Source organism: Lissotriton vulgaris, chromosome 2_1 (assembly GCF_964263255.1).
Source record: "Lissotriton vulgaris chromosome 2_1, aLisVul1.2, whole genome shotgun sequence".
Lineage (NCBI taxonomy): Eukaryota > Metazoa > Chordata > Amphibia > Caudata > Salamandridae > Lissotriton > Lissotriton vulgaris.
In genome coordinates, this window is record NC_141687.1 from 1,203,372,196 (window position 1) to 1,203,398,493 (window position 26,298).

Genomic DNA, 26,298 nt, shown 5'->3' on the forward strand with positions numbered 1-26,298 from the left:
ATTAATGCGGCGTGACTCAGGTTACATATTTGGCGCCAGATTTTGCCTTCCACTTTGTCGAACTTAGCCCACTCACATTCGTCAATTGTTTCACTAGCATAATTCAAGGTCGGCGGAATCTTTATTTTGTACACTGCAATAGTATGTGAGAAGTGTCTTTTCCCGCATTGCTTATACAAGCGATTAATTGCCGAAGCTTGTGAAATAGCTTTACTTTTGCAGTGATCTAAATGTCTGATAGCAGAGCACCTATTAGTAAAAAAAAATCCTACATAAGGATAAAATGTCACTATTTCCATATTTTCATCTCCCAAATACCATTTCAGATTTGGTCTAACCTTACAGCCTTTCTGACTAAAAATCATCACCTTACTCTTAGAAGTGTTTATTTAAAAAAAATATTCTTTAGTGTACCTAACCAGCTCCGTCAAACGTCTTTGCAACACAATTGGAGTTAGGTCCATGATGATTGCATCGTCAGCATACAGTAAACAACTTAATTTTAGATCACCCACTTGTGGAGGGTCCCCTTTACTCTCCCCTACCCGGCTAGGGAGGTCATTTATGTAGATTGAGAAGAGTAAAGGGGCCAAGAGGCACCCCCGCTTCAGCCCATTGTGGGTAGTGATTTTCTTTGATAGGCCTTGAGTCCCCCCCAACAGAACTTGAGTCCACGTAGAGGAGTGGAGAGCAATTATTACTCTTAACAAATTCCCTGGGATCCCCATTCTTATCAATTTCCTCCACAGCGTCCACCGGTCTACCCTATCAAACGCTGTGGAGAAGTCAATGAATGCTGTATACAGTGGTATCCTCCGCCCCGCAGGATATTTATCAATTAAGGTTTGCAAGACAGAGATGTTGTCTAGGGTGCCACTATTCTTCCGAAAACCAGACTGTTCAAGGGGAATCAAGTTACTACCGAATACCCACTCTTGCAAGTGGACAGGATGCTTTTTGCAAACAGTTTTCCCGTTGTGTCCAAAAGGGAGATTTGCCTATAGCTTGCAGGTGAGTTTTTAGGGCCTTTTTTATATAGAGGTACTATTATACTGCCCTTCCAGGAATTAGGGATATCCCCGATCTTATAACAATGGATGAACAGGGGATGTAACACCTTTGCCCAATCGCCGTGGTCTTTTTTTATTATCGCTACAGGGACATCATCCGGCCCCATTGCCCCGGAGTATCTCGCCTCCTTAATGTATCCCTCAAGTTCGCTCATTACAGGTGCTTCTACCTCTTCTACGGATGATGCAATCCCATTAAACCCCTCAACCCCAACATCTGTAGGATTGGGGGCGTACAATAGGGATATATAAGTAGACCATTCAGATTCAGAGATAAACATGGGCTGGGATTTTACTCTACTGTCACAGTATTTGGCAATCAGTGCCCAGTACTTTCTAGTGTCCCCCGAGGCTACCACTTCCCGAAGGTTAACCCATTTTTCGTCTTCAGAGGCCCTGCGAATTGCAGCTATTTTCCTTTTCCGGGCCTGTTTTAATCTGTATATCTCTTTTTGTCTTGATGGCCATGGGTCTATAAATTGCGATCTAATCAACCCATTTATCTTATTATTAAGAGTTTTAATTTCATTAGGAGGAGTTACTCTAGGGGCGGCACTCTCACCTTTCATCTTTCTTCCCAGCTTTCTGACAGCAGTCATGATTATTTCATACCTCACAATCGGGTTCTCCCAGATTAAACTGAACGCAATGTTCTTAAATACCCAATGTAGATTCGGAAGGTTCTTGTGTGACCAACAAGTGCGACCATTTCTTCGAGAGTATGTTACTATCTCTTTCCTCTGGTTCCATAGTTCGGGTTTCTCGAAGTTTAAAGAAATATTAACAGCCAATATATTGTGGTCACTCAAATTAGTAGGGAGAACCTTAAACTGGGAGCATATCCCAAACAGTTGAAATGACACTGCCATATAATCGAGAAGGGAATTTCCATGTGACCCGTGAAAGGTGAAGGCTGCAGGAGAGTCCTCTGGGAATCTGCCATTTAATACTATAAGGTCAAGATTTCTTAAGTTTTGCAACAGTAAAAGGCCACCTTTATCAGATCTTAAATTGGGAGGGAATACTGCCTCTGGGATAAACCAAACCTCCTCCTGGTCCAGATTGGAAAAGGATGCGATTGAGCTATTATTGATTTTGGCATTAAAATCTCCTACCATCAGGATACGAACTCTTTCATCATTGCTACATAACTTTTGCACAAAAGTGCAAATTGAATCGGCCAATGGGGTGGACGCCTTCCCTGGAGGAATATATACAGAAACGATGCTGATTCCAAGTTGCCTTGTTCTACTTTTAACTTTGCACAGATACAACAATTCGATGGATGAATGAATATCTCAGGGTCCCATACTAACTCGCAGCTTAACAGAATGGCTAATCCTCCACTTGCATGCCCCTTTGTAGATTTTTTAGCTGCACTACAATACTTGTAGTAGTTCTTTAACTGGAACTCTTCAGTTGCCCACGTCTCTTGGAGGCAGATTATCTTGGGGTCTAGGTGTGCTAGGGAAGTAAGCTCAATATTTCCTTTTCCTAGCCCCGCCAAATTCCAGGACACGATTGTTCCTAGTAGGCTACCTCCGCTCTATGGGGATGGTAGTAGAAGATTTAGCCCCATTCAAGGTGCCTGCGATCCAGCTCCATTTTGACACCTCATCTCCACTATCAGTGCCAAGGACCTCATGACCCTCGGGTCCTACTACCTTTATTTTTCTAGTACCTAATCCCCTCCCAACTGCAATTACCAAACCCTCAAATTTAGTGGTCATATTCACACCCTCATGATCATTTACTTCTCCCTCTTGCCTAGCATAAGAAGTTTCGAGACGCTTCAACGAAGCACCCTGGGTAGTGGGGCAAACAATAACATCTATTCCTCTTTTCCAAAAGCCATCCACATTTGCTAACACGATGGAAGACGCCACCCCTGAAGTAAAAATTGCTTTGGTGACCTGAGGTTTGTGCCTCCAATCTAAGAGGACCAGTTCTATATCTTTAGAAGAAATTAACTTTAGATCATTTATTTCCGATAGAATTCCAAGAAGGGCCCTTCTATTCAAAGTCATAGGCTCAGCATCAAAAAGAGGGATAAAAAATAAGGCATTATTCCCATGCCCAGTGCCTAACTCTGGGAGCCTTAATACATCCGTGTCATAAGATCTCCTCGAAAAATCGGTGGAGTTACCCCCTTTGATGTTATTAACTGATATAGTCATATTTCGACTAACTCCCCCACCATTACTTACTTCAGGCTTCATGCAAATAAGGGGTGGACCTACTGATTCACATGCGGTTCTACTTAGTTCTATCCTTGGGGCTGGTACAAAGGTTTTTATAATATTCTCTGTCACTCCTATGCTACTCTCCAACTTGAAATCCCTTATTTTCCAGGCCTCACCCAACCCATTTTCATTCTGGGAAGTACTCGACCTATTAATCAGACTTATCGGCTGGGGGACATCATCTTGCTCCTCAATTGCACTCGAATTCATCCTCTGTTTAGCCACTGTTGATGTGTTATTTTCATCGTTAGGAGCGATATTAGAATGATCTGATTGTACTACACTTTGGAACCGCAGTTTTCTCAGTTTACGTTTTGGAAACCAGCAATTTTTCCCCTTCCTTTTCCTCCTACAATGGGTTTTAACACTTCCCTCTCTTACTAATAAGTGTTCCCCCACCCCAGAGGCTTCTAAAATATTAATTATTTCAGCTGAATCATGAGGTTTGGGTTTTTTAGGCTTGCTCCTATTAAAGATTGGGAAGACACGCACTGTATCTAACACTGGAGATACCTTTACATTTACACTTCTCTCCTCAGCGGTGTCCTTTGCAGAGTTATTAACAACAATTTGGGAAGGGCTCGGAGTTTGATTCTTACAGGCGGCAAACATCCAACGTTCACCAACGGATTATTTGGTTCCCCTAACTCTGAGCCATTAGCAGTATTATGTAGTCTGTCATTAATTTGAGAATGATTATTACGTATAGGGGAGGCACACTTCGCACATACTTGGCTATGATGTTTAAGATCTAAAACCCTTCCCAGAATGGGCGTTAGGACTTTGAGGATATGGTCCGAGTTAGAGGCGCTCTTCTCCATCAGGGACAAAACTGCAGCTAAAATGTTTTCCAATTTAATAAATGTATACATTAGCCCCCCAGTATCTTCAATCTCATTTTTAGACAATGAAAACGCAGAATTCCCTGCCCGATTATCACAGGGCATAAATAAATCATGAAATTCTGATGTCAAAGAGGATTTAGTAGGTGTACTGCTATACATAATTGGCATGTGTAAGTGAACTCCTGCTTGAGGGGACAGTATTTCCTGATTCGGATGGGGATCTATAGCCAAAAATTGAGCACCCAATTTTTCTAACTGCTTCACTCGTTCAGCGTTCTTTTCCAATTGAATGGCAATATCCAGAAGAGTGAGGTCTTCTGTTTTTGCCTTCCCATTAAGTTCACTATGGGCATTCTGATGTTCACTTTTAGGAGAAGGTTCACTTCTTTTTATTGAAAAGCAGTCCGGTGAACTCCTTTGAGATACACTTACATTGTCGTGTACTTTTTCAAGGAGAGTTATCAAATCTGCTAGTGGGGAGGAAGGAGTGACATCCTCACTTACACCACCCTTACTCTGCGTGGAAACTGGCGCCTCATTCCTAGATAGAACCAATTCCATCTCTGAGCCCGAAATTTTCTCCACACCTATATAAGATGACACAACAGCTTGACTCACAATAGACGGAGACACTGCATTGCCTACTTCCCCATTAGATTTTTGTATTATTATTACAGGAAAGAGTGCTTCTGGTCTTGATATATGGCTACCCAAACCATTCTCCGCTGATATTTCGGAGTCCATTTTCACCTCCACCTCCATTGAATTCTCCTCATTTCCCACAGCTCCAAGTTCTTCACTGTTTTGCCCTATTCCGCTCTTATAACTTCTTCCCTTTTTTAAGAACATTGATGATATTGATGGGTAAGATTTTAAAAGAGTTAGGTGAGCACCAACTCTCCGTCTACGTATTAACTTTTGTGGATTTGGGGGACTCCACGAATTCTTACCACTCTTATCACTCTTGACGCTATGGTCAATGGTTTCTAGAGGGTTTACAGATTTTACTTTGGACTGAGAGCGCAATCGCCTAACAGACATTACCATGACAAAAAGAGATTATACCTCTTAAACTTAAAGATCCTCCAGCTAGAAATGAGACAAGACTTGCAGGAGAGAACAATTTGTTTCAAGAGAAAGAATAAGTGAATGATAACGTAAGCACCGCCTTAGGACAGCCTGCAGGTGGCGTTATATCTGCCACAGAGTGATCCAGATAATTCAGCAGAGCCCCACGGGTTTTCACATGACACCTTACCCGAGGCCTGGGCGATTCAGCAGTAGCCCAATCAGAGCCTACACGCCGACCCCCGTCTGGCAACTGGGGCTATGGTGACTATGGTGACCGTGGTCGACTTCATAGGATGGAGGAAGCACCTGGAGATATGAATATAACCAGCGTACACCAGTGCACACCCCCCTAAATACTGTACAAGGCTTATATCTGGACTTTAGCTGTGATTAATCAATAACTACTCCCAGAGTCCAGAATCCAGAATCCAGAGTCCAGAGTCCAACAGGCAAATCATGTAACTCGTAGAAAACCCTGAGTCACCTAGGCCCAAGGTGCAGGGTCCCCAAGTCCACAGTTCATGGACCACAGAGCAACGGTCAAAAGTAGGTATAGAACTTGTTTTTCTCGCACTCTCAGACTCTTAGTCTCTCTTAGTCTCTCTCACGCACAGCGCCTTCACACAGGGGGAGCAGACTGGAGCGCAGCGGCAACCCGCACAACGCCGCCGGGACCCCCTCCAACCCCCCGCCTGGCCCCCAGACTCCTGCTCCTCTTTCCGCCGGTACTCACTGTTCTGCTCTGCTCCCCGGTTTTCGACACCTCGTGCCACTCCTCGCACTGTGCTGCACTGTGCTGCTGTGTGTAATGGACTGGCAGCGACTGGCGACGGGGGCGGCAGACAGAGTCACAGGCTCAGGGGCTCAGGGGGCAGCTGGCAGCAGGACTCGGACGGTTTCAGTAGTACTGTACTATACGGGGGGTTTTCTCGGGGACTTCTTGGCTTCCTGCTTCCCACAACTCAGCCAAACTCAGCCAAACTCCACTGCGCCGCCACAGCAGCTGCTGCTGCTCAACTCTCAGCTCTCTCTAGACTCTTGACTCGGCTCCCGTGTATCGGGGAGGGCTGAGAGGAAGCAGGAGGCTGCAGGCTAAATGCTGAATGCTGGAGGCAGAGGCTGAGGCAGTGTGCTCCAATGCACTGGTTCAATGTGCCTCGCACGCTCTGCCTCACTGCCTCACTGCCGTACCCCCGCTGCTGTTATTTGTTGTTTCTTTACCAGGAAAAGACTTAACCGGGCCTCTGGTACTGTTGGCACCATGGAGATATCGACACGGCGTCCTGCTTGGCGTCCTCGCTCGCTCGCCAGTTTCTGCAAACTGCTCTCCGTTCGCTCGTAGCTCACTGCTGCTCTCTGCTGGCTCAATGGCAGTATCTCAGTCTCCTTCCACTTCCAACACACCAGGATGACAGGTCAATCCGCATGCACTGCTAACTCAATGGGGAAGTCGGACCGTTGATAAATATTATGCCAAATGTACTTTTAGAAAGTTACCTGTATCTATAGCCTCTGAAGCCTTGTTTGCATGTGTTCTCCTACTTTTGCAAGCAAGTAATGAGTATTTGGTTGGAAGTGGATGGGTGTAAAATGCCTTCCAGGAGCAAACAAAAGGCCGACCTGAATAAGCAAAGATTGAATTGAATTCAAATTGAAAGTACATTTTTAAAATGTGTTAAACCACAACGCGTATACGCGCTAGCACTGAAAAGAATTGCTGAGATAAAAAAGAGAAAAAGAACCATTCCAGACAGGTAGTCAATGAAGGGCGCTCAAACCATTCTTAACTAACAGATGTTTAGGGATATCCACTACCAACTGGGATGCCGCATTTTGGAAGTCCTGTCATTTGTTGAGTGAGGACTTGTTGGTATTTAAATATAGAGCATTGCAACAATCCAGGCGTGATGTAATAAGCACTATACTGACTGCTATTCTAAGTTCAGCAGGAAGGGAAGGGGGTGCACGTCTCAGTCCACCAATGCTCAGACCACGCTCAGTTTTGCCCCCAAAGACCAATACCTCAGTCTTTTCGACGTTAAGTTTCAGACAGTTCTCCTTTATCCAGACACAAGTTTCCATCATACAAGACTTGAACTTCTTTGCCACCAATGACATATTATCAGATAAAGAGACAAATATGTGGGTGTCGTCCGCTCAAGTCAACACCTGGAAGCCATGGGATGACCCACCGCTTTGCCGGTGTGCTACCTACCACGTTGCCTCCATCACTCCTTGTCATATGCTCATTCATGTGTTTGTCATGTAATTTTTAGATCTGTTTGTGAAAACCCATAGAAATATTAACTGATCATCAAATATATTTAAATGCATCTATGAAATGTATATTTATTTTCTACAAAATAGCTACAAAAATGTATAAAATATATATATATATATATATATATATGTGAACAATAAAATTGAAATAGAATACACTTATGTAGTTGGTGATTAGTATGGAGTTAGTGGGCACATGATAAAGATGTATTTATCCATTTAGATTTATTCACTAGTTATAGACCTTTTCAAAATAGATTTTTCTCCCTATGTATAGCTAGTGTATCCTTATATAGGGGTCCCCTACTTCCTAAACTATCTCTGCTCCATCGGAGTCAGCATAAAATTGCACCAGTGACCATTGACTATCACTGGCACTTTATGCATTGTGGCACTATTCCGACTTAACATTTAAAAAAATCATATCTGCAGTTCCCTTTGATTTTTGACATTTTTATATAATTTTATTTAATACATTGTACACTGTTTTTCGAATCCAGTTAGGGAATTCTTTGATTGTGTTGCACTTCCACTTTCTTACTATTTTGGTAAATACTTTACAGATTAACTTAAGTGACGCCTGTCTGCTTTGTGCCATAGATACCAGTGGGTTGAGCTCAGACTAATTTAGTGAATTTAAGGGTTCACCTTGACATGGGGTGAGATTATTCATTGAAGTGGGTAGTCATACTCCACAAATAATAATCACATTTCTTACAGAGGTAAAGTAGCAATAATAGTATTTTAAACAAAGTTTACTCTTCTGGTAATAAACCCAACCATTTAAACTGTTATGGATCGTGGTGCTCAACTATTTGGACCTACTGCAGAGGCCCACTTCCTACACTGATCCTAGTTGCAGATAGTGCGGAGGTTAAAGATACTAAGTCATGTGGAGCACCCTGGTGTGCAGGAAGAGCTTCACAAACAAAAGATTCTTGAGTTGGGGCCTGGAGTGGGTAGGATTGCTACAGAGGAACAGGAAGTGGCAAAGTTATAACGCTGGGTAGTGGTGTATGCTACAAGCTTTATACAACTGCAAAATGTGACTTCAGTGCACTGCTGTTAAGCCTTTTTGCTGTTGCATGCAAATCCCAGTTCCAACAGATTCAATCTATCAGGGGCTCTAGAGACCACCTTTTTTTTTTTTGCAGAGTTTTATATAGCACGAACTTGACCCGAACCAAATCGGGTATCAGAGCGCTTTACATAGCACCAGTTACGTTACATGAGGACACTCATTCATTTTGTTAGGCTCGGGGAGATTAAGTGATTTGCCCAGAATCACAGCAGGTTTAGAGACATTACCGAGACTCGAACCCGGTTCCCCAGGTCCAACAATGATAACCTGCATTGTTCTATATACCTGTCATCTCTCTGACTATCATGGTAATATACATTCTGATTAAGGAAAGATGTTGAGGTTGCATATAGAATCATTTCAGAGAGTTCAGTGTCCACTTTTTTTGCACAGTGCATGCCAGCACAGACTTGGAGTGTGAGCCTGATCCGAAATACTATACAATAATAAGGTAAATGACAGTATCAGTAGCGGCAAAAGCGCATCATTTGTAGGGACAGTCAAGTGTGATGACACTACATGATATTGTTGCTAGACAATAAGCATGCTAATTAGGATTTTTGGATGACTTCTGGTAGCAGAAAAACTAGAACCTGAAGCATATGTAGGCAACAGATAGCAGAACGTTTGATAAAAAACCAATTGATGCAATGTTAATCACCTTTTAATATGGCTATGTTGTTTTAACAATTGTTTTTATATTTCATATTTTGCCTTTCTATATCTTTTATGGTATGTTACCGAAAGAAAAGATTTTTCGAATGAAAAACCTAACCCAACACAAAGCTTCATGACCATTACAATTCTACTGGCCACTTGGATGATATTATAGTTACTATGCAAGAAACTAAAAAACACTGTCATACCAAGATATGATAACCTGTGCAATTCATAACTCATATGCGCCATACGCTTCTCATGACATCTTCACTGATGATATTCATAAGAACACTGTATGAACTGGGACAATGCATCATATAGATCAGGGGTACTCATAGTATGGCCCGCGGGCCGCCAGGGGCCCAGCAGGGTCCTTGGCGGCCAACGGACCTTGCAGACATTGTACCCGTGATTTAAAAAAAAATGTTAGAGTGTCAATAAACAACGCCGCAGCAGCACGACTCCGGGACACTCTGCTCTATGGGGGCCGGGCGATTCACAAAAAAGCCTCATTAACAAGTAAATGGTCTTTTAAAGACCTGTGAAGTACTGCCTGGGAAGCTGGGGTGAGGTGACAGAGGGTTACAGACAGAGGGACATAGACAGCGGGAGACAAACGGAGGAAATCAGAGGGAGGGAGAAAGAGCGAGGGAGACAGAAACAGACAGAGGAGACAGACAGAGAGAGAGAGGGAGACAGAGAGGGAGACAGATAGAGGGAGACAGAGGGAGAGAGAAGGATGGAGACAGAGGGAGGGAGACAGAGAGAGGGAGACAGAGGGAGGGAGACAGAAGGACGGAGAGGGAGACAGAGTGCGACAAACAGAGGGAGACAGACAGAGGGAGGGAGAAGGGCGACAGACGGAGGGAGACTGATAGAGTGAGACATAGGGAGGGAAACAGAGGGAGGGAGACAAACAGAGGGAAACAGGCGGAGACAGACAGAGGGAAGGAGAGGGAGGGAGACAGAGAGAAAGGGAAACAGAGGGAGACAGAGTGAGTTAGATAGAGGGAGACAGAGGGAGAGAGGGGGAGAGAGAGAGAGAGAGAGAGAGAGAGGGAGACAGAGAGCGAGAGGGAGGGAGAGATAGAGAGGGAGGGAGAGAGAGAGAGAGATGTGTGTATGCCGAGTCTGGTGGCTCAGTGGACAAAGGGGTCAGCTGCAGTGGCCTGTGTTGAACCTCATCGTCACAGTTTTTTTTGGCTCTAGCCCCGCCCCCTCCCGCACTGATCCCCGCCCCCACCGGTGCGGCGCTCGGCCACAAACCACACTCTAAATTTGGCCCCAAGAGAAAGTTTGTAAGTACCCATGATATAGATTGTGTATACTAGCTCTTGTATGTGCATTATCCACTGCATATTGCCCTCTGCCAACCCTCATGTACAGATAACATACTAGGCACGACCTGTGGCTGAACACAGTTTCTGCCTTTCAGCCAGTCAGTGTCCCCACACTCTATCATCAGGTTTGCATGCCAGGTTAGCCTTTAGCTACAGTCCCATTACACATGAGAGGGTGAGCACAGAGATGCTCTTCAGTCGAAATGTTGAAATAACCCACTGTATAATGCCATCGACTGAGCTTAGCTTTCCCATTAGTTTCTCAAATTCTTCAAAATACACAATATCCACAGAACTGATGCTACATGTTCTCTTCAGTCCTGCATAGTGGGGACTGGGTGCTAGGTATGGCCTTTGGTTACAACATGAGCCAATTGCCTATTGCTTCCAAAGCTGAGGTCATATGTGTTCTCATCAAAGGTGTCATCAATAAACCTGGAAACCTTATTTAGATGTCATCAGTGATATCAAATGAGGTCAGGTGCAGTTCATGGCAGATTTGAGAATTCTACTTTTTGCTGTTTTAAATGGCCCTATTTTAGGTTTTGCATGGTAATTGTAATACCACTTAAAATACATATTTTTGTACCATGTAAATATGCTCTTTTATTTTCAATAAAAAATTACTGAAATAAAAAAAATACATATTTTTAACAGGAATAGGATTTTATTATGCCATAATTTCCTTACCCATATCAACCACTCCGTGCATAAATGATAGCACTGACTGTATTTTTTTTATAACAGATTTTGTTTTTATACCAAAAAAAATATGATTTGTAGAAAACCTGGAATATATTGATTGGCTGTGAATACATTCCCATCACTAACCAAGTCACGTTATCTATACTACTATCATAAAGCAAGAACTTTGAACCTTTGAGGCGGGTAAACTCGGGAACCACAGCGCCAATCCACACACCCGATACATCATTGTAATCGTCAGGGTGTGCAGATGGACATAGGCTATATAAACGATAAAAATTTGCGATATTTAAAAAATTTACCTTAAAAAAAAAGAAGTCCCTTCGAAGTAGCGCCGGCCGCGACCTGCGTGCTGACGTCAGGAGCGCGGGGAGGAGCGGCGTCCAGGAGCGCGAGGAGGAGCGGCGGACATGGCGTGGGGGAGGAGCGGTGACGAGCGGCAGACAGGCGGTGAGGACAGGCGAGAGGAGCGGTGACGAGCGGCAAGGAGCGGCGGAGCGGTGAACTGAGGAGCGCGGGGGAGGAGCGGCAGCTGAGGTAAGGCTCCGGGGTACCCACGGACAATGTCGGGGCAGGCGGGGGACGGGGCGGGCGGGGGCCCGGGCTGCTGGACAATGTTGGGCGGGCGGGGTCCCAGGCTGCTGGACAATGTCGGGGTGGGCGGGGTTCGGGGAAGCCTGATTGCTCCCGGACAAGGTCGGGACGGGCGGCTAGTTTTTATTATAAGTTAGTCATTCTTTACACTGCACTCAGACAGCTAGCGTAACAGACTCTTGTATTTGGACTCTTTGAAGCTGGAAAATGCTATGACATAACTGGGAATTTATTTTTAAATAACCTATGCCCAGTGAAAATGAAACTCAGTCCTGAAAAGAAAAAGTTTTTTTAAATAGTTGTGTCCCAGCAGGCTTCTATTTTTGAATGCTGTATGTGACCCTTTTTCGATTTGGATATCTAGAGTAGCTCTTCGTCTCTTGTATTTAAAAAGTGCAATAGTGAATGTACAGATCCTACATAAGACAGCAGATACAGACTTTCAATTTTAACATAAGCAGCATAACAAGCATTCGCAAAGCCAAGAGGTCTAGCCTATAAGATCTATTGGCATAATGTTTGGCCAACATGTACACTATCAAGGCTGCTGTGCGCCATGACTTAGAATATAAAAAGATCAGATGAGGCACATGGATGCGTTCAACACACATGCACGCACCTACAAAGAACATGGGTTTGTTTATTTATTTACTAATCTGAGATGAACTGGTAAATAAAAAAGTAGTGTGAAGGACTTTAATAAAATAGAGTTTGAAAGCCCTTAAAAAAAGGTTCAGTGGGTTGCAAGAGCAGGTGAGGGGTGAAGCAGCACAGCGGGTGGGGAAAAGCAACAAGATGGAGAGAACACAGGCAAAGAAAAGCAACAGGCAGCGTGGGGTGGCAGCAGCATTTGGCAAACTAGATGAATGAATGAATGAATGATTACCCATTTCTATAGCGCATGGTTACCCTGAGGCATCCCAGCGCTTACGTGGTCCAGTCGGCACCAATGATTTTAGCAGAATAGGAAGGTTTTTAGCATCTTTCTGAACCTGAGATGGTTCTCCTCCATGCGAATAGCATCTGGAAGATTATTCCACAGCTTTGCGGCCTGTAGAGAGAAACGTCTGCCCCCGGTCCGTGATCTCCTAGTCTTGGGGATTGCCAGTAGATTCTTATTACTAGATCTCAGGGTTCTAGATGTTTGATAAGGAGTAAACAAGGGTGCTAGAATGTCTGCTCCGGAGTTATGCAGGGCTTTATGGGCAATAGTCATTGCTTTAAATTCAATTCTTTGTTGCACAGGCAACCAGTGTAGTTGCCTCAATGCTGGTTTGGCAGAGGTTCTGCGTGGGATATTTAGTAACAGTCGGGCAGCACAGTTTTGGATGGTCTGAAGGATCTTAATTGTCCCTTTAGGGGCACCCAGATAGACTGCGTTGGAGTAATCTAGTCGTGATAGTATCAGACTTTGTACTAGGATCCTTCTAGCTTCAAAGGGAAGTACTCCTAGGACCTTTCTGAGTGCTCTCATGAGGGCATAACCAGTCCCTGCTACCTTCCGGGCTTGGACCTGAAAGTTAAGGGCTGGATCCAGCCACACTCCCAGGCTTTTAATTTGCTCCTTGGGGGTTGGAGGCTGCCCCAGGGAATCCGGCCACCACATATCTACCGAGGTAGGTGGTTTGTGTCCCAGCATCATGACCTCTGTTTTAGCTCCATTAAGCTTCAAAAAGGAGTCGTTCATCCATTCCTGGACTTTGCTAAGACAGGAGGAGAGATTGCTATAAGTTGTCTCCTGCCCAGACAGGGAGATGATAAGCTGAGTGTCATCAGCATATGTTACCAGTTGTACTCCCCAGGGTTGCACCACCTCAGCCAGAGGTCTCATGTAAATATTAAATAGAGTCGGGCTGAGGGATGACCCCTGGGGAACACCACATTGGAGCTGTATTGGGGCAGAGACTGTGTCATCCTCAAACACTGAGAAAGTCCGATTGGAAAGGAAGGAGCTAAGCCAGTTCAGGGCGGTCCCAGTGATACCCACATCCCTCAGTCTCTGGATGAGAATTGTGTGATTGACGGTATCAAAGGCCGCACTGAGGTCTAATAATAGTATGGCCGCGCATTTCCCCTCGTCCAGAATCTTTCTGGTTTCCTCAATTACTGCCACAAGGGACGTTTCAGTACCCTGTTTACATCTAAACCCGGTCTGGGTGTAGTGCAGCAGATTATTGGCTTCAATGAAGGTAGATAAACATGGAGCAGAGGGAGCACAAGTACATGGGCGAGACAGCAGCACAAGAACGAGTGGGGGGAGCGAAGCACATAAGCAGAGAGAGCGAGGGCTGATAAAAGCAAGCGAGGGCGACAGCTGGAAAATACATGCACTGTCATGAAGTGCTTAAACAAAAAGAAAAAAAGTTGATCTCTAAAAAGCAAGCAGAGGAAGAACAGAAGGCAGACAGTTTGGATAAAGAGTCTCTCAGTCAAAGAGTTGGTTAAAAAGCCTCTGCTTCATGGGAGAAAGAACACAAGATTGACAAATAAAATCTAATAACAACCAGGCGGATGAAAGTGACCGAAAGCAAACAAATGGTAACCAATGTATGTTCTTCGTAAGCCAACAATATGAAAACCAAACCCTTAAAAAAAGGTTCAGTGGGTTGCAAGAGCAGGTGAGGGGTGAAGCAGCACAGCGGGTGGGGAAAAGCAACAAGATGGAGAGAACACAGGCAAAGAAAAGCAACAGGCAGCGTGGGGTGGCAGCAGCATTTGGCAAACTAGATGAATGAATGAATTAATGATTACCCATTTCTATAGCGCATGGTTACCCTGAGGCATCCCAGCGCTTACGTGGTCCAGTCGGCACCAATGATTTTAGCAGAATAGGAAGGTTTTTAGCATCTTTCTGAACCTGAGATGGTTCTCCTCCATGCGAATAGCATCTGGAAGATTATTCCACAGCTTTGCGGCCTGTAGAGAGAAACGTCTGCCCCCGGTCCGTGATCTCCTAGTCTTGGGGATTGCCAGTAGATTCTTATTACTAGATCTCAGGGTTCTAGATGTTTGATAAGGAGTAAACAAGGGTGCTAGAATGTCTGCTCCGGAGTTATGCAGGGCTTTATGGGCAATAGTCATTGCTTTAAATTCAATTCTTTGTTGCACAGGCAACCAGTGTAGTTGCCTCAATGCTGGTTTGGCAGAGGTTCTGCGTGGGATATTTAGTAACAGTCGGGCAGCACAGTTTTGGATGGTCTGAAGGATCTTAATTGTCCCTTTAGGGGCACCCAGATAGACTGCGTTGGAGTAATCTAGTCGTGATAGTATCAGACTTTGTACTAGGATCCTTATAGCTTCAAAGGGAAGTACTCCTAGGACCTTTCTGAGTGCTCTCATGAGGGCATAACCAGTCCCTGCTACCTTCCGGGCTTGGACCTGAAAGTTAAGGGCTGGATCCAGCCACACTCCCAGGCTTTTAATTTGCTCCTTGGGGGTTGGAGGCTGCCCCAGGGAATCCGGCCACCACATATCTACCGAGGTAGGTGGTTTGTGTCCCAGCATCATGACCTCTGTTTTAGCTCCATTAAGCTTCAAAAAGGAGTCGTTCATCCATTTCTGGACTTTGCTAAGACAGGAGGAGAGATTGCTATAAGTTGTCTCCTGCCCAGACAGGGAGATGATAAGCTGAGTGTCATCAGCATATGTTACCAGTTGTACTCCCCAGGGTTGCACCACCTCAGCCAGAGGTCTCATGTAAATATTAAATAGAGTCGGGCTGAGGGATGACCCCTGGGGAACACCACATTGGAGCTGTATTGGGGCAGAGACTGTGTCATCCTCAAACACTGAGAAAGTCCGATTGGAAAGGAAGGAGCTAAGCCAGTTCAGGGCGGTCCCAGTGATACCCACATCCCTCAGTCTCTGGATGAGAATTGTGTGATTGACGGTATCAAAGGCCGCACTGAGGTCTAATAATAGTATGGCCGCGCATTTCCCCTCGTCCAGAATCTTTCTGGTTTCCTCAATTACTGCCACAAGGGACGTTTCAGTACCCTGTTTACATCTAAACCCGGTCTGGGTGTAGTGCAGCAGATTATTGGCTTCAATGAAGGTAGATAAACATGGAGCAGAGGGAGCACAAGTACATGGGCGAGACAGCAGCACAAGAACGAGTGGGGGGAGCGAAGCACATAAGCAGAGAGAGCGAGGGCTGATAAAAGCAAGCGAGGGCGACAGCTGGAAAATACATGCACTGTCATGAAGTGCTTAAACAAAAAGAAAAAAAGTTGATCTCTAAAAAGCAAGCAGAGGAAGAACAGAAGGCAGACAGTTTGGATAAAGAGTCTCTCAGTCAAAGAGTTGGTTAAAAAGCCTCTGCTTCATGGGAGAAAGAACACAAGATTGACAAATAAAATCTAATAACAACCAGGCGGATGAAAGTGACCGAAAGCAAACAAATGGTAACCAATGTATGTTCTTCGTAAGCCAACAATATGTCTTTCGCAACAAGGCAACATGCACTGCCTTGAAGGTTGGACTGAGAAAAAAAATATTTCAGGTGGGCAACAAAGCACACAAAAGAGTGGTTATGGCCAGATATGAGATCAAGAAGTGTAAAAAGTATGAAGCTTAGATTTGTTAAAAGTAGAAATTAAAACTCATCTCTGGCCAAGTTAATGTTAGGTAGCATAACACTGGCGGTTTAATAAAACACTTACAGCTTTGTCTGTGATGTGACTGTCCCATTAGTGATTCTTGCAGTTGATGATACTGTCCTATCTTAATTACCTCATGAAAGGGGTGGTATGCACACCATATTTTCTTAAGGTTAATTTTATAGTCAACATTATCATTTGGCTTATCGCGTGCGTCCCAGGGATATGCAAGCCCATGCAATGTAATAAATACAAATGTGGGGAGCGCAGATTCTACGCTCCACTCCCTGGTGCACTGCAAGAACTGGATACACTATCCAACACATTTTATAACGTTCCACTTTTCTCCAAGTTAATCCAATGGTAAACAGTCTTTTCAAAATTTTCATTTTCGCCACATCCTTAGCATAATGTATTTTGGAGGCTTTTCATATTTGCGTGTGCCCATCCGGACTTCTTCATAAATATGATCCAAAACGACAACAGGTAGTTCTGAGCAACATCTTTTTATTTCAAACCCAATGCATTTCGGGCTGTAGCGTCAGCCCTTCGTCAGGGGTCACTATAAAATCAATTACAGAAACAATCGTCATTGCCAAAATAGCGTTTTTCACAGCATACGCCAAATTCTATATTTATACTTAAAAGAATTCACCTTCATGTTCAGAATTCAATATACCAAAATAATCACTCATCATCATGAATCCACCAAGCAGGCTCCACATCGTCACATTATCCAATAAACACAGATATTACTCCTTGTTCCCAGTAGTTTTGTGCTCAAACCCTCTATTCAAGTGGAGCATACTTTACATTCATTTTTACATTTTTTGCTGAATCCCTTTTTTTACCATATTCTAGCGATTAGTTAGTGTTAATCTCCAAATCCAGAGCAGTTCAAATCCTTTTTATACTTTCCTATTTCCCAAACGGCCCCTTCCCTTTCAGTACATGCAAAAGCTGCACGTTTAAATGTCATTAGCCTGAGCCATATTTTTCATTGCGCTCGCACAACTGCATTCAAAATGATTAAACTTGCCGCTTTACCTGCTAGCTCATTTTCATATGGTCGCTCAGCATGTGCTTCCTGCAACCAGAAGATTCCTATGTGTTTGGCCACGTTTCCAAACTCCATTATAAATCTACATGCTCCACCCCTCGTTAACAAACCACCTGATCAACTAAAACTACTAGTGCTTCCTTATGGACTACGTTACCCAGCCTGCATTTGCTTGTGAAAGGAAACAACCGTCATCAATCTAAAAACATCGTTAGTGTAAAACACATCGTTAATATGAAAAACATCTTTGTAATTGCTTTTAGTTTTTGCTTTAGGGACGTAATTTTTAACATGATTGCTGCCCTGAACTTTGCGTGTTCCCAGATGTGGAATATTCCGTTTTTTTCACTCTTTATTCAATAGTATCACGGGTGCAGAACCAACAGGTTGGGCTATTATAATTAAATCATGAAAGGGGTGGTATGCACACCATATTTTCTTAAGGTTAATTTTATAGTCAACATTATCATTTGGCTTATCGCGTGCGTCCCAGGGATATGCAAGCCCATGCAATGTAATAAATACAAATGTGGGGAGCGCAGATTCTACGCTCCACTCCCTGGTGCACTGCAAGAACTGGATACACTATCCAACACATTTTATAACGTTCCACTTTTCTCCAAGTTAATCCAATGGTAAACAGTCTTTTCAAAATTTTGGCGAAAATGAAAATTAGTGTATCCAGTTCTTGCAGTGCACCAGGGAGTGGAGCGTAGAATCTGCGCTCCCCACATTTGTATTTATTACATTGCATGGGCTTGCATATCCCTGGGACGCACGCGATAAGCCAAATGATAATGTTGACTATAAAATTAACCTTAAGAAAATATGGTGTGCATACCACCCCTTTCATGATTTAATTATAATAGCCCAACCTGTTGGTTCTGCACCCGTGATACTATTGAATAAAGAGTGAAAAAAACGGAATATTCCACATCTGGGAACACGCAAAGTTCAGGGCAGCAATCATGTTAAAAATTACGTCCCTAAAGCAAAAACTAAAAGCAATTACAAAGATGTTTTTCATATTAACGATGTGTTTTACACTAACGATGTTTTTAGATTGATGACGGTTGTTTCCTTTCACAAGCAAATGCAGGCTGGGTAACGTAGTCCATAAGGAAGCACTAGTAGTTTTAGTTGATCAGGTGGTTTGTTAACGAGGGGTGGAGCATGTAGATTTATAATGGAGTTTGGAAACGTGGCCAAACACATAGGAATCTTCTGGTTGCAGGAAGCACATGCTGAGCGACCATATGAAAATGAGCTAGCAGGTAAAGCGGCAAGTTTAATCATTTTGAATGCAGTTGTGCGAGCGCAATGAAAAATATGGCTCAGGCTAATGACATTTAAACGTGCAGCTTTTGCATGTACTGAAAGGGAAGGGGCCGTTTGGGAAATAGGAAAGTATAAAAAGGATTTGAACTGCTCTGGATTTGGAGATTAACACTAACTAATCGCTAGAATATGGTAAAAAAAGGGATTCAGCAAAAAATGTAAAAATGAATGTAAAGTATGCTCCACTTGAATAGAGGGTTTGAGCACAAAACTACTGGGAACAAGGAGTCATATCTGTGTTTATTGGATAATGTGACGATGTGGAGCCTGCTTGGTGGATTCATGATGATGAGTGATTATTTTGGTATATTGAATTCTGAACATGAAGGTGAATTCTTTTAAGTATAAATATAGAATTTGGCGTATGCTGTGAAAAACGCTATTTTGGCAATGACGATTGTTTCTGTAATTGATTTTATAGTGACCCCTGACGAAGGGCTGACGCTACAGCCCGAAATGCATTGGGTTTGAAATAAAAAGATGCTGCTCAGAACTACCTGTTGTCGTTTTGGATCATATTTATGAAGAAGTCCGGATGGGCACACGCAAATATGAAAAGCCTCCAAAATACATTATGCTAAGGATGTGGCGAAAATGAAAATTTTGAAAAGACTGTTTACCATTGGATTAACTTGGAGAAAAGTGGAACGTTATAAAATGTGTTGGATAGTGTATCCAGTTCTTGCAGTGCACCAGGGAGTGGAGCGTAGAATCTGCGCTCCCCACATTTGTATTTATTACATTGCATGGGCTTGCATATCCCTGGGACGCACGCGATAAGCCAAATGATAATGTTGACTATAAAATTAACCTTAAGAAAATATGGTGTGCATACCACCCCTTTCATGATTTAATTATAATAGCCCAACCTGTTGGTTCTGCACCCGTGATACTATTGAATAAAGAGTGAAAAAAACGGAATATTCCACATCTGGGAACACGCAAAGTTCAGGGCAGCAATCATGTTAAAAATTACGTCCCTAAAGCAAAAACTAAAAGCAATTACAAAGATGTTTTTCATATTAACGATGTGTTTTACACTAACGATGTTTTTAGATTGATGACGGTTGTTTCCTTTCACAAGCAAATGCAGGCTGGGTAACGTAGTCCATAAGGAAGCACTAGTAGTTTTAGTTGATCAGGTGGTTTGTTAACGAGGGGTGGAGCATGTAGATTTATAATGGAGTTTGGAAACGTGGCCAAACACATAGGAATCTTCTGGTTGCAGGAAGCACATGCTGAGCGACCATATGAAAATGAGCTAGCAGATAAAGCGGCAAGTTTAATCATTTTGAATGCAGTTGTGCGAGCGCAATGAAAAATATGGCTCAGGCTAATGACATTTAAACGTGCAGCTTTTGCATGTACTGAAAGGGAAGGGGCCGTTTGGGAAATAGGAAAGTATAAAAAGGATTTGAACTGCTCTGGATTTGGAGATTAACACTAACTAATCGCTAGAATATGGTAAAAAAAGGGATTCAGCAAAAAATGTAAAAATGAATGTAAAGTATGCTCCACTTGAATAGAGGGTTTGAGCACAAAACTACTGGGAACAAGGAGTAATATCTGTGTTTATTGGATAATGTGACGATGTGGAGCCTGCTTGGTGGATTCATGATGATGAGTGATTATTTTGGTATATTGAATTCTGAACATGAAGGTGAATTCTTTTAAGTATAAATATAGAATTTGGCGTATGCTGTGAAAAACGCTATTTTGGCAATGACGATTGTTTCTGTAATTGATTTTATAGTGACCCCTGACGAAGGGCTGACGCTACAGCCCGAAATGCATTGGGTTTGAAATAAAAAGATGCTGCTCAGAACTACCTGTTGTCGTTTTGGATCATATTTATGAAGAAGTCCGGATGGGCACACGCAAATATGAAAAGCCTCCAAAATACATTATGCTAAGGATGTGGCGAAAATGAAAATTTTGAAAAGACTGTTTACCATTGGATTAACTTGGAGAAAAGTGGAACGTTATAAAATGTGTTGGATAGTGTATCCAGTTCTTGCAGTGCACCAGGGAGTGGAGCGTAGAATCTGCGCTCCCCACATTTGTATCTATCTTAATTACCAACAAAATGAAGGCCCACTTGCCAAACACACCACGGGATTCAGTTTATTTTTCACAGGCAGATTAGCATTTATACATTACCCAACATTTTTCTATTTTGCCTCCATCTCCCAGTGTACAATAGGTCTCAAATAAATAAAGGGTGTCCAACAATTTAAAAGATTTGCACTTTAAGATAGGACATCTATCTATTCAAGTTGTGCGCTTCCACACACAACAGCATCCATGAAAAGGACGGATAAAAGCATACAAACTCAGATAAATCAAAGAAATGTATAGAGAACATTACTGCTTAAGGATTGCCTCAAGGTGCTTTACATTTTACGTAAGCGTTTGTATCCACTGCAATTTTAGTCAGGAGAATGGCTCAAATCCAGGCAAAAGACCTATAACAACACTAACACTGGTGGAGGGTCCTACCTTGTCAATCCGGGCCACCACAAATGGTTTCTTCACAAATGCAATCCTGGCATCCGTATTCAAGGCAAGGAACTCCTGTACTTCCTCGCTGCTGGTGATCTCTGGAATCCCACAAAGCTGCTGCAAGGAGCAAAAGCAGATATCTAGTTTAGCAGACTACAACGTGCCAAGGATGAGAAAGGTGTAGTACTAAGGATGAGCAAGGTATTACACAACCTGCAACATGCCTACCTTTTTTCTCTGTGAAAATATCCAAAACCAATGGTTCTAATCAAAGCCCTCTATCGGTAGTTAAATGTCCATTTTCTGTACAGTGTGGCTGTGGAAGTTACTTCTAACACTGTTATTGCCCATCACTAACGTCAATGAGGCTGGGACTGCAAACATCAGCAGCCAACAAGCCTTGGCTTGTACATACCTCTAGGAAACCCTGACCATGTCAAAGACCTCCTACAAATACAAGGATCTGAAAAGAAATCGCAATGTTGTCATTTAAGATGATTGTTGAATCATGCTTACCTTTAAAAAGGACTCCAGAAGACTCTTCCGAGCTTCCACTTTATCACTGTCCATGTTCCCAAATGGAAGATCTGGGAAAAGCTTTTTTGGTCCTTTTATGTCTGTAACAAAAAATGAGAAACAGCTAAGAATATCATTGTCATGGACATAGAGTGCTAAGGGTGACAATACTGTAAGACAAAGGGATCAGAGAGGTAGAAATCTGGGACATTTGAGAAAGAATGGCACAGGTTGTGGGTAGCTAAGAGAGTCACTTTAACCTGTGAAAGGCCCTATCACAAAATGCAGACAGCAGCCAACAGAATTATTTGCCCAAAATGATGAAAAGATATAAGACACAGTCACATGATGTGTCGGGCAGAGAAAGGCACTTTCGTGGTGCAGAGGGAACAGTCAAGAGCAGTCAGAGGACTCTCTGAGGTGAGAAAGATTTGGTCTGTGGAGGAACAGACCTAACAAGTGGTGCTCAAGCAGAGTCTCACCAATGGTGATAGTCCAATGTGTCATGTGCTTACTCACTTTTCAGAAACTTGCGCAGGTCTGGCTTTTCCTCTAGCCGAGTCTGCAGGTTTAGAAATTCACGGTACCGTCGATTCACTGTGTGGTACGCCATTGGCTGCAGAGTGCCAAGGTTCTCATTATCCAGGGCTGTTTCATACTGGGGTGGGGGGACGAAAAAGGTAAAGAAGTATCACATCATTGAGATGAGAAAAAGGTACTAAATGCATAGCACAGCAAGGCAATAGAGTAAATGGACAATGCAGTAACGGAAGGGTCTCATCAAACAGCACATTCAAGAAAGGGTGTGTACCTTAAAATGTAATGCTAGGATCTGAGTTTAAAGGCAGGCATACCAAGCTATGAAAACATCACTACTGAATGGCTCAACTCATTGAAAGTGATGTGGAGATTTAACCCAAATATTCATAGGACCCTACACTGGAGGCCGCATGGCTGATAATTAAATATATAGGAGTCTAACTCTGATACTCAGTGATAAAGGTACGGGGCAATCCTTGTTGTTCTCGTTGAATGTTTGTCAAATAAAACGATTCACCTTTCTAAAGCTCTAGCATTGTCCAAGCACCTGACTGAGTGTTGAGGTTGAGTGTTTGGGTTTTCTTTTCAGTGTGGCCAGGGCTCGAGTCGGAGTACCACACCAGACGTGTTGATGATGATGATCTCAAAACTCGGTGGTTTGGCTTTTGAGTTAGCTCAATGGCCTAGGAAAAATGTGTTAGCTCTAGACCAATGAGTCTTTGACACGCTTCTGGGCTTGTATTTAAGCTTAGCTGTAGAGCTATTAGCTGAACTGTAAATTATTTAGGGGAAAAGTCATCTCCCTGAGGTGATGGCTAGCTGGTGGGCTTTTTCGTCTTCCATTGCTCAGGTGTAACATTGCTGGGATTGGGCAAATGACTTGATGAAACTCCAGTTTTCATAAGAGAGCATCACTCAGCAGTAGGGCGTAGTGTCCCGTGTTGTGGCTACAGTGACGGGTGGAAGAGTTACATAGCTGGATCCTTCGACACTGTACTAATTGCTCGCTCTCAACCACAATAGGCCATTGCAGTGGAATCATTTGACAAGGCAACAAAGGGAAGACGCATTTTGTAAGCCGCCTACACCTAACAAAAGGGCTTCATTCAAATATATGTGCATAGTGGTACTGCAGGAAGATCCACAACTACAGGTTGGGAAAATAAAGTTTAAGATTGTGTGGTGGTAGTACTACCAGCTAGGATAGGGGAGTACAGCCTAGCTATAAGAAGGCTGGGCCGATGCAAAATGTTTAGAAAACCACAGTCTAAACGATCACTATATACATTTGTTGTATGGCAATTTATCGCAAATAGACATCCTGAAAATCTGGGATGAATGCACCTCATGACTTCACATTTGGACGGCACTGGGCTAAGGCATTTTCACAACATACCAAGCACAACCAAACAAAGCTGTGCATGATACACTGCACCACAGAATGAAGCAACTGAATGAATAACATCATATAAATAAATAAAAAGCTTAGTATTACCTTGATTGTATATAACGTGTAGGGGTGGGAGCCAGTTCCACTGTGTTCTCGAGCAGTGATAGTGCCAGTAATCCTCAAGTTCTGAATCACCACTGGTCCATCTGGGCTACTAAGGGGCACAAAGCTGAAGGCGTTAATGGGTACAATGGGAGAAGAGCTGAGTAGGGGTGCACTGGGCATGCCCTCCATGGGGCTCTGAGAAGTTGACATAGACTTATCCTTCTCCAAAGAGGTTGGGGGCTTCAGGGGGACATTCCCCATGTCTTCCACACTAGGTGCTGAATAATGTTGTTTTGCTGCTTCTTCGGTGTCTAAATTATTCACCAAGATCTCAGGGCAAGCACTCTGTGGGGTCAACAGGGCTGAAGCACCAGTTTGGGGTTGTTCCAACATTCTGTCATCAGACTCAATATCGTCCTCTTGGCCCAATACCACCATGGAGGATTCCACTGGTGTTAGAGCATCCTGATAGCGATCTGTGGATAGCTCCTCTGAGCCTAGAAGAACCAGAGAGTCTGAGTCTTTTCCCATATCTGACATAGGGGACTCTGGCTCCGAATCCTCACAGAGAAAGAGAGGGCTCAGAGTCTTGGATTGCAAGTAATGGGTTGGAATGACTCCGTCTTTAAGAGTCTGCATACTAGGTTCAACAGTGAGGTCAATGTAGTGTGATTCTTGACTGTCCACTGTCTCCTCCTGTACATCTTCTGTACTGTCCACCACATCATAGCTTGAAAGTTCAGCAACCTTGGGAGTCGGTAGGGCCTCGTCCTGTATAGATTCTACCTGCACTTTTAGAGGAAGAGACTTTGGTACAGGTGGCTGGTCCACAAGAGGTTCCTCTTCCTTGGCTTCTACCTTAATGGCTGCTTTGGCAAAAATATCTGTAAGAATTAAATTGATCCAATCAGGGTCGGACATTTTGCCAATTAAGGGGAGTAGAACATTACAGGTTATGAGTTCAACTACCACATAGCGGCCGGTTCTTGTTTCCAGATGAGGCTTGGGGACCAAGACGTCCAGTAGCAGATCCACAATTCCTCGGGCATAACTCACCTCCGTGGCTGAACTGCGAAGGGCTGGATGTGGGTGGCTGAGCTGTGTATACTCCTGCCAGAGACGCGCAGGGCGCAATGCTGGGTCAGGGGGGCCAGTACTGTCTCGCCTGTCCACTGCCTCCTTGGCCTTCATGTAGCTTTGTAGGTGGCATCCACTCAAAACCAAAAACTTCCGGGTCAGCACAGTCTTATCCACCAGTCGCATTCTTCTCTTCAGCTCTGCAGCCAAGCACATCATGGCACTCCGCACCTCTTCCTCAAAACCCTTCTCACGGCTCAGTGTCCGGTACCATGATGAAACAAAGTCCTGGATAATCTTCTGAATGGTAAGGTGGATCTCCTTGTCCAGTTGGCTCTCAGCATCTTGGCTCTGCTGGCAGGTTTGTGGAATGATGAACCGCTCCAAGTGGACATGGTTACGGGAGTCAAGGATTGCCTGCGATCCCATCTTACTTCCAAGGACAGCCATAACGCAAGTCAAGAAAAGAAGCAGCCAGATGTTGACCAGTAAATGCAAGAAAAGAAGACAGCTTAGCAATACCCCGACCAAAAGGAGCCTTCTGTTTCCGGTCACTTTGGACATGAGCCAAAAAAATAAGCTGGCCCCCAAGTCTCCGGATGGCATCTCCTTCGGTCTGCTAGATTCCATTTCATGTAGTGTCACAGGTCCGTGAACTTAACAACATATTACCGAGGGGTAAAATGCTTCCTGCTACCACCAGCTGGGCACTACGGGAGCTCAGATAACTGGTTTACGCGGAGCTGCATCTGATTGGAGCACTGGAGTACGTGTATTGACGCGAACGCGACGCACTGACGTCACACGCCAATTCGCTGGCGAGTCTGAGACACCACTGAAACTTCGTGTACTGGTGTCTCGCGGCTCCCGCACCGGAGGTAGCCCCTGGTCCGAATTGGGACGAGGGCAAGACGTCGGACGGAGCTCAGGCCAGGAGTCGAGCATACTTTAGGAGCTTGGAGCAGCAGGGTGGGTGTAGGGGAGACCCTAGGGCAGTGGTTGTTGTCTCCCAGCAGGCGCGGGAGCGGCCGGTGTTCTACCCGGTTGTACATCCCCGACGTCAGAGGGATGAACTGTTTGCGTCTGTGCCTCCCGGAAAGCGCTGTTAATGTATGGTCGTTCTTGCGGCCTTGCGCCGCATCGAAATCTGTTTTGGAATGCGTGAAGAGGCACAGTATCACTGATTTAAGTAGTATTAAATGTATTTTTGTAATGAAACAAAAGCAAATGTTTTCACAAATTCTGTCGGTTTTAAAGTGTTATTTAAATTTGGACGCGAAGTT

At 43.8% G+C, this 26,298-nt stretch overlaps 1 protein-coding gene across 1 annotated transcript in view; it reads right to left on the reverse strand.

The window, feature by feature from the left end:
* Positions 1 to 25,749, reverse strand: part of SNX19 (sorting nexin 19) — a 238,927-nt gene extending 213,178 nt beyond the window's left edge. The window contains exons 1-4 of the mRNA XM_086956928.1: positions 23,939 to 25,749; positions 22,423 to 22,561; positions 21,904 to 22,004; positions 21,385 to 21,504 (exon numbers count right to left, since the gene is read on the reverse strand). Coding sequence (XP_086813054.1) covers positions 21,385 to 21,504; positions 21,904 to 22,004; positions 22,423 to 22,561; positions 23,939 to 25,645 — 2,067 coding nt within the window. The 5' untranslated portion in view covers positions 25,646 to 25,749. The remainder of the gene's footprint in view (positions 1 to 21,384; positions 21,505 to 21,903; positions 22,005 to 22,422; positions 22,562 to 23,938) is intronic.
* Positions 25,750 to 26,298: the final 549 nt, after the last annotated feature.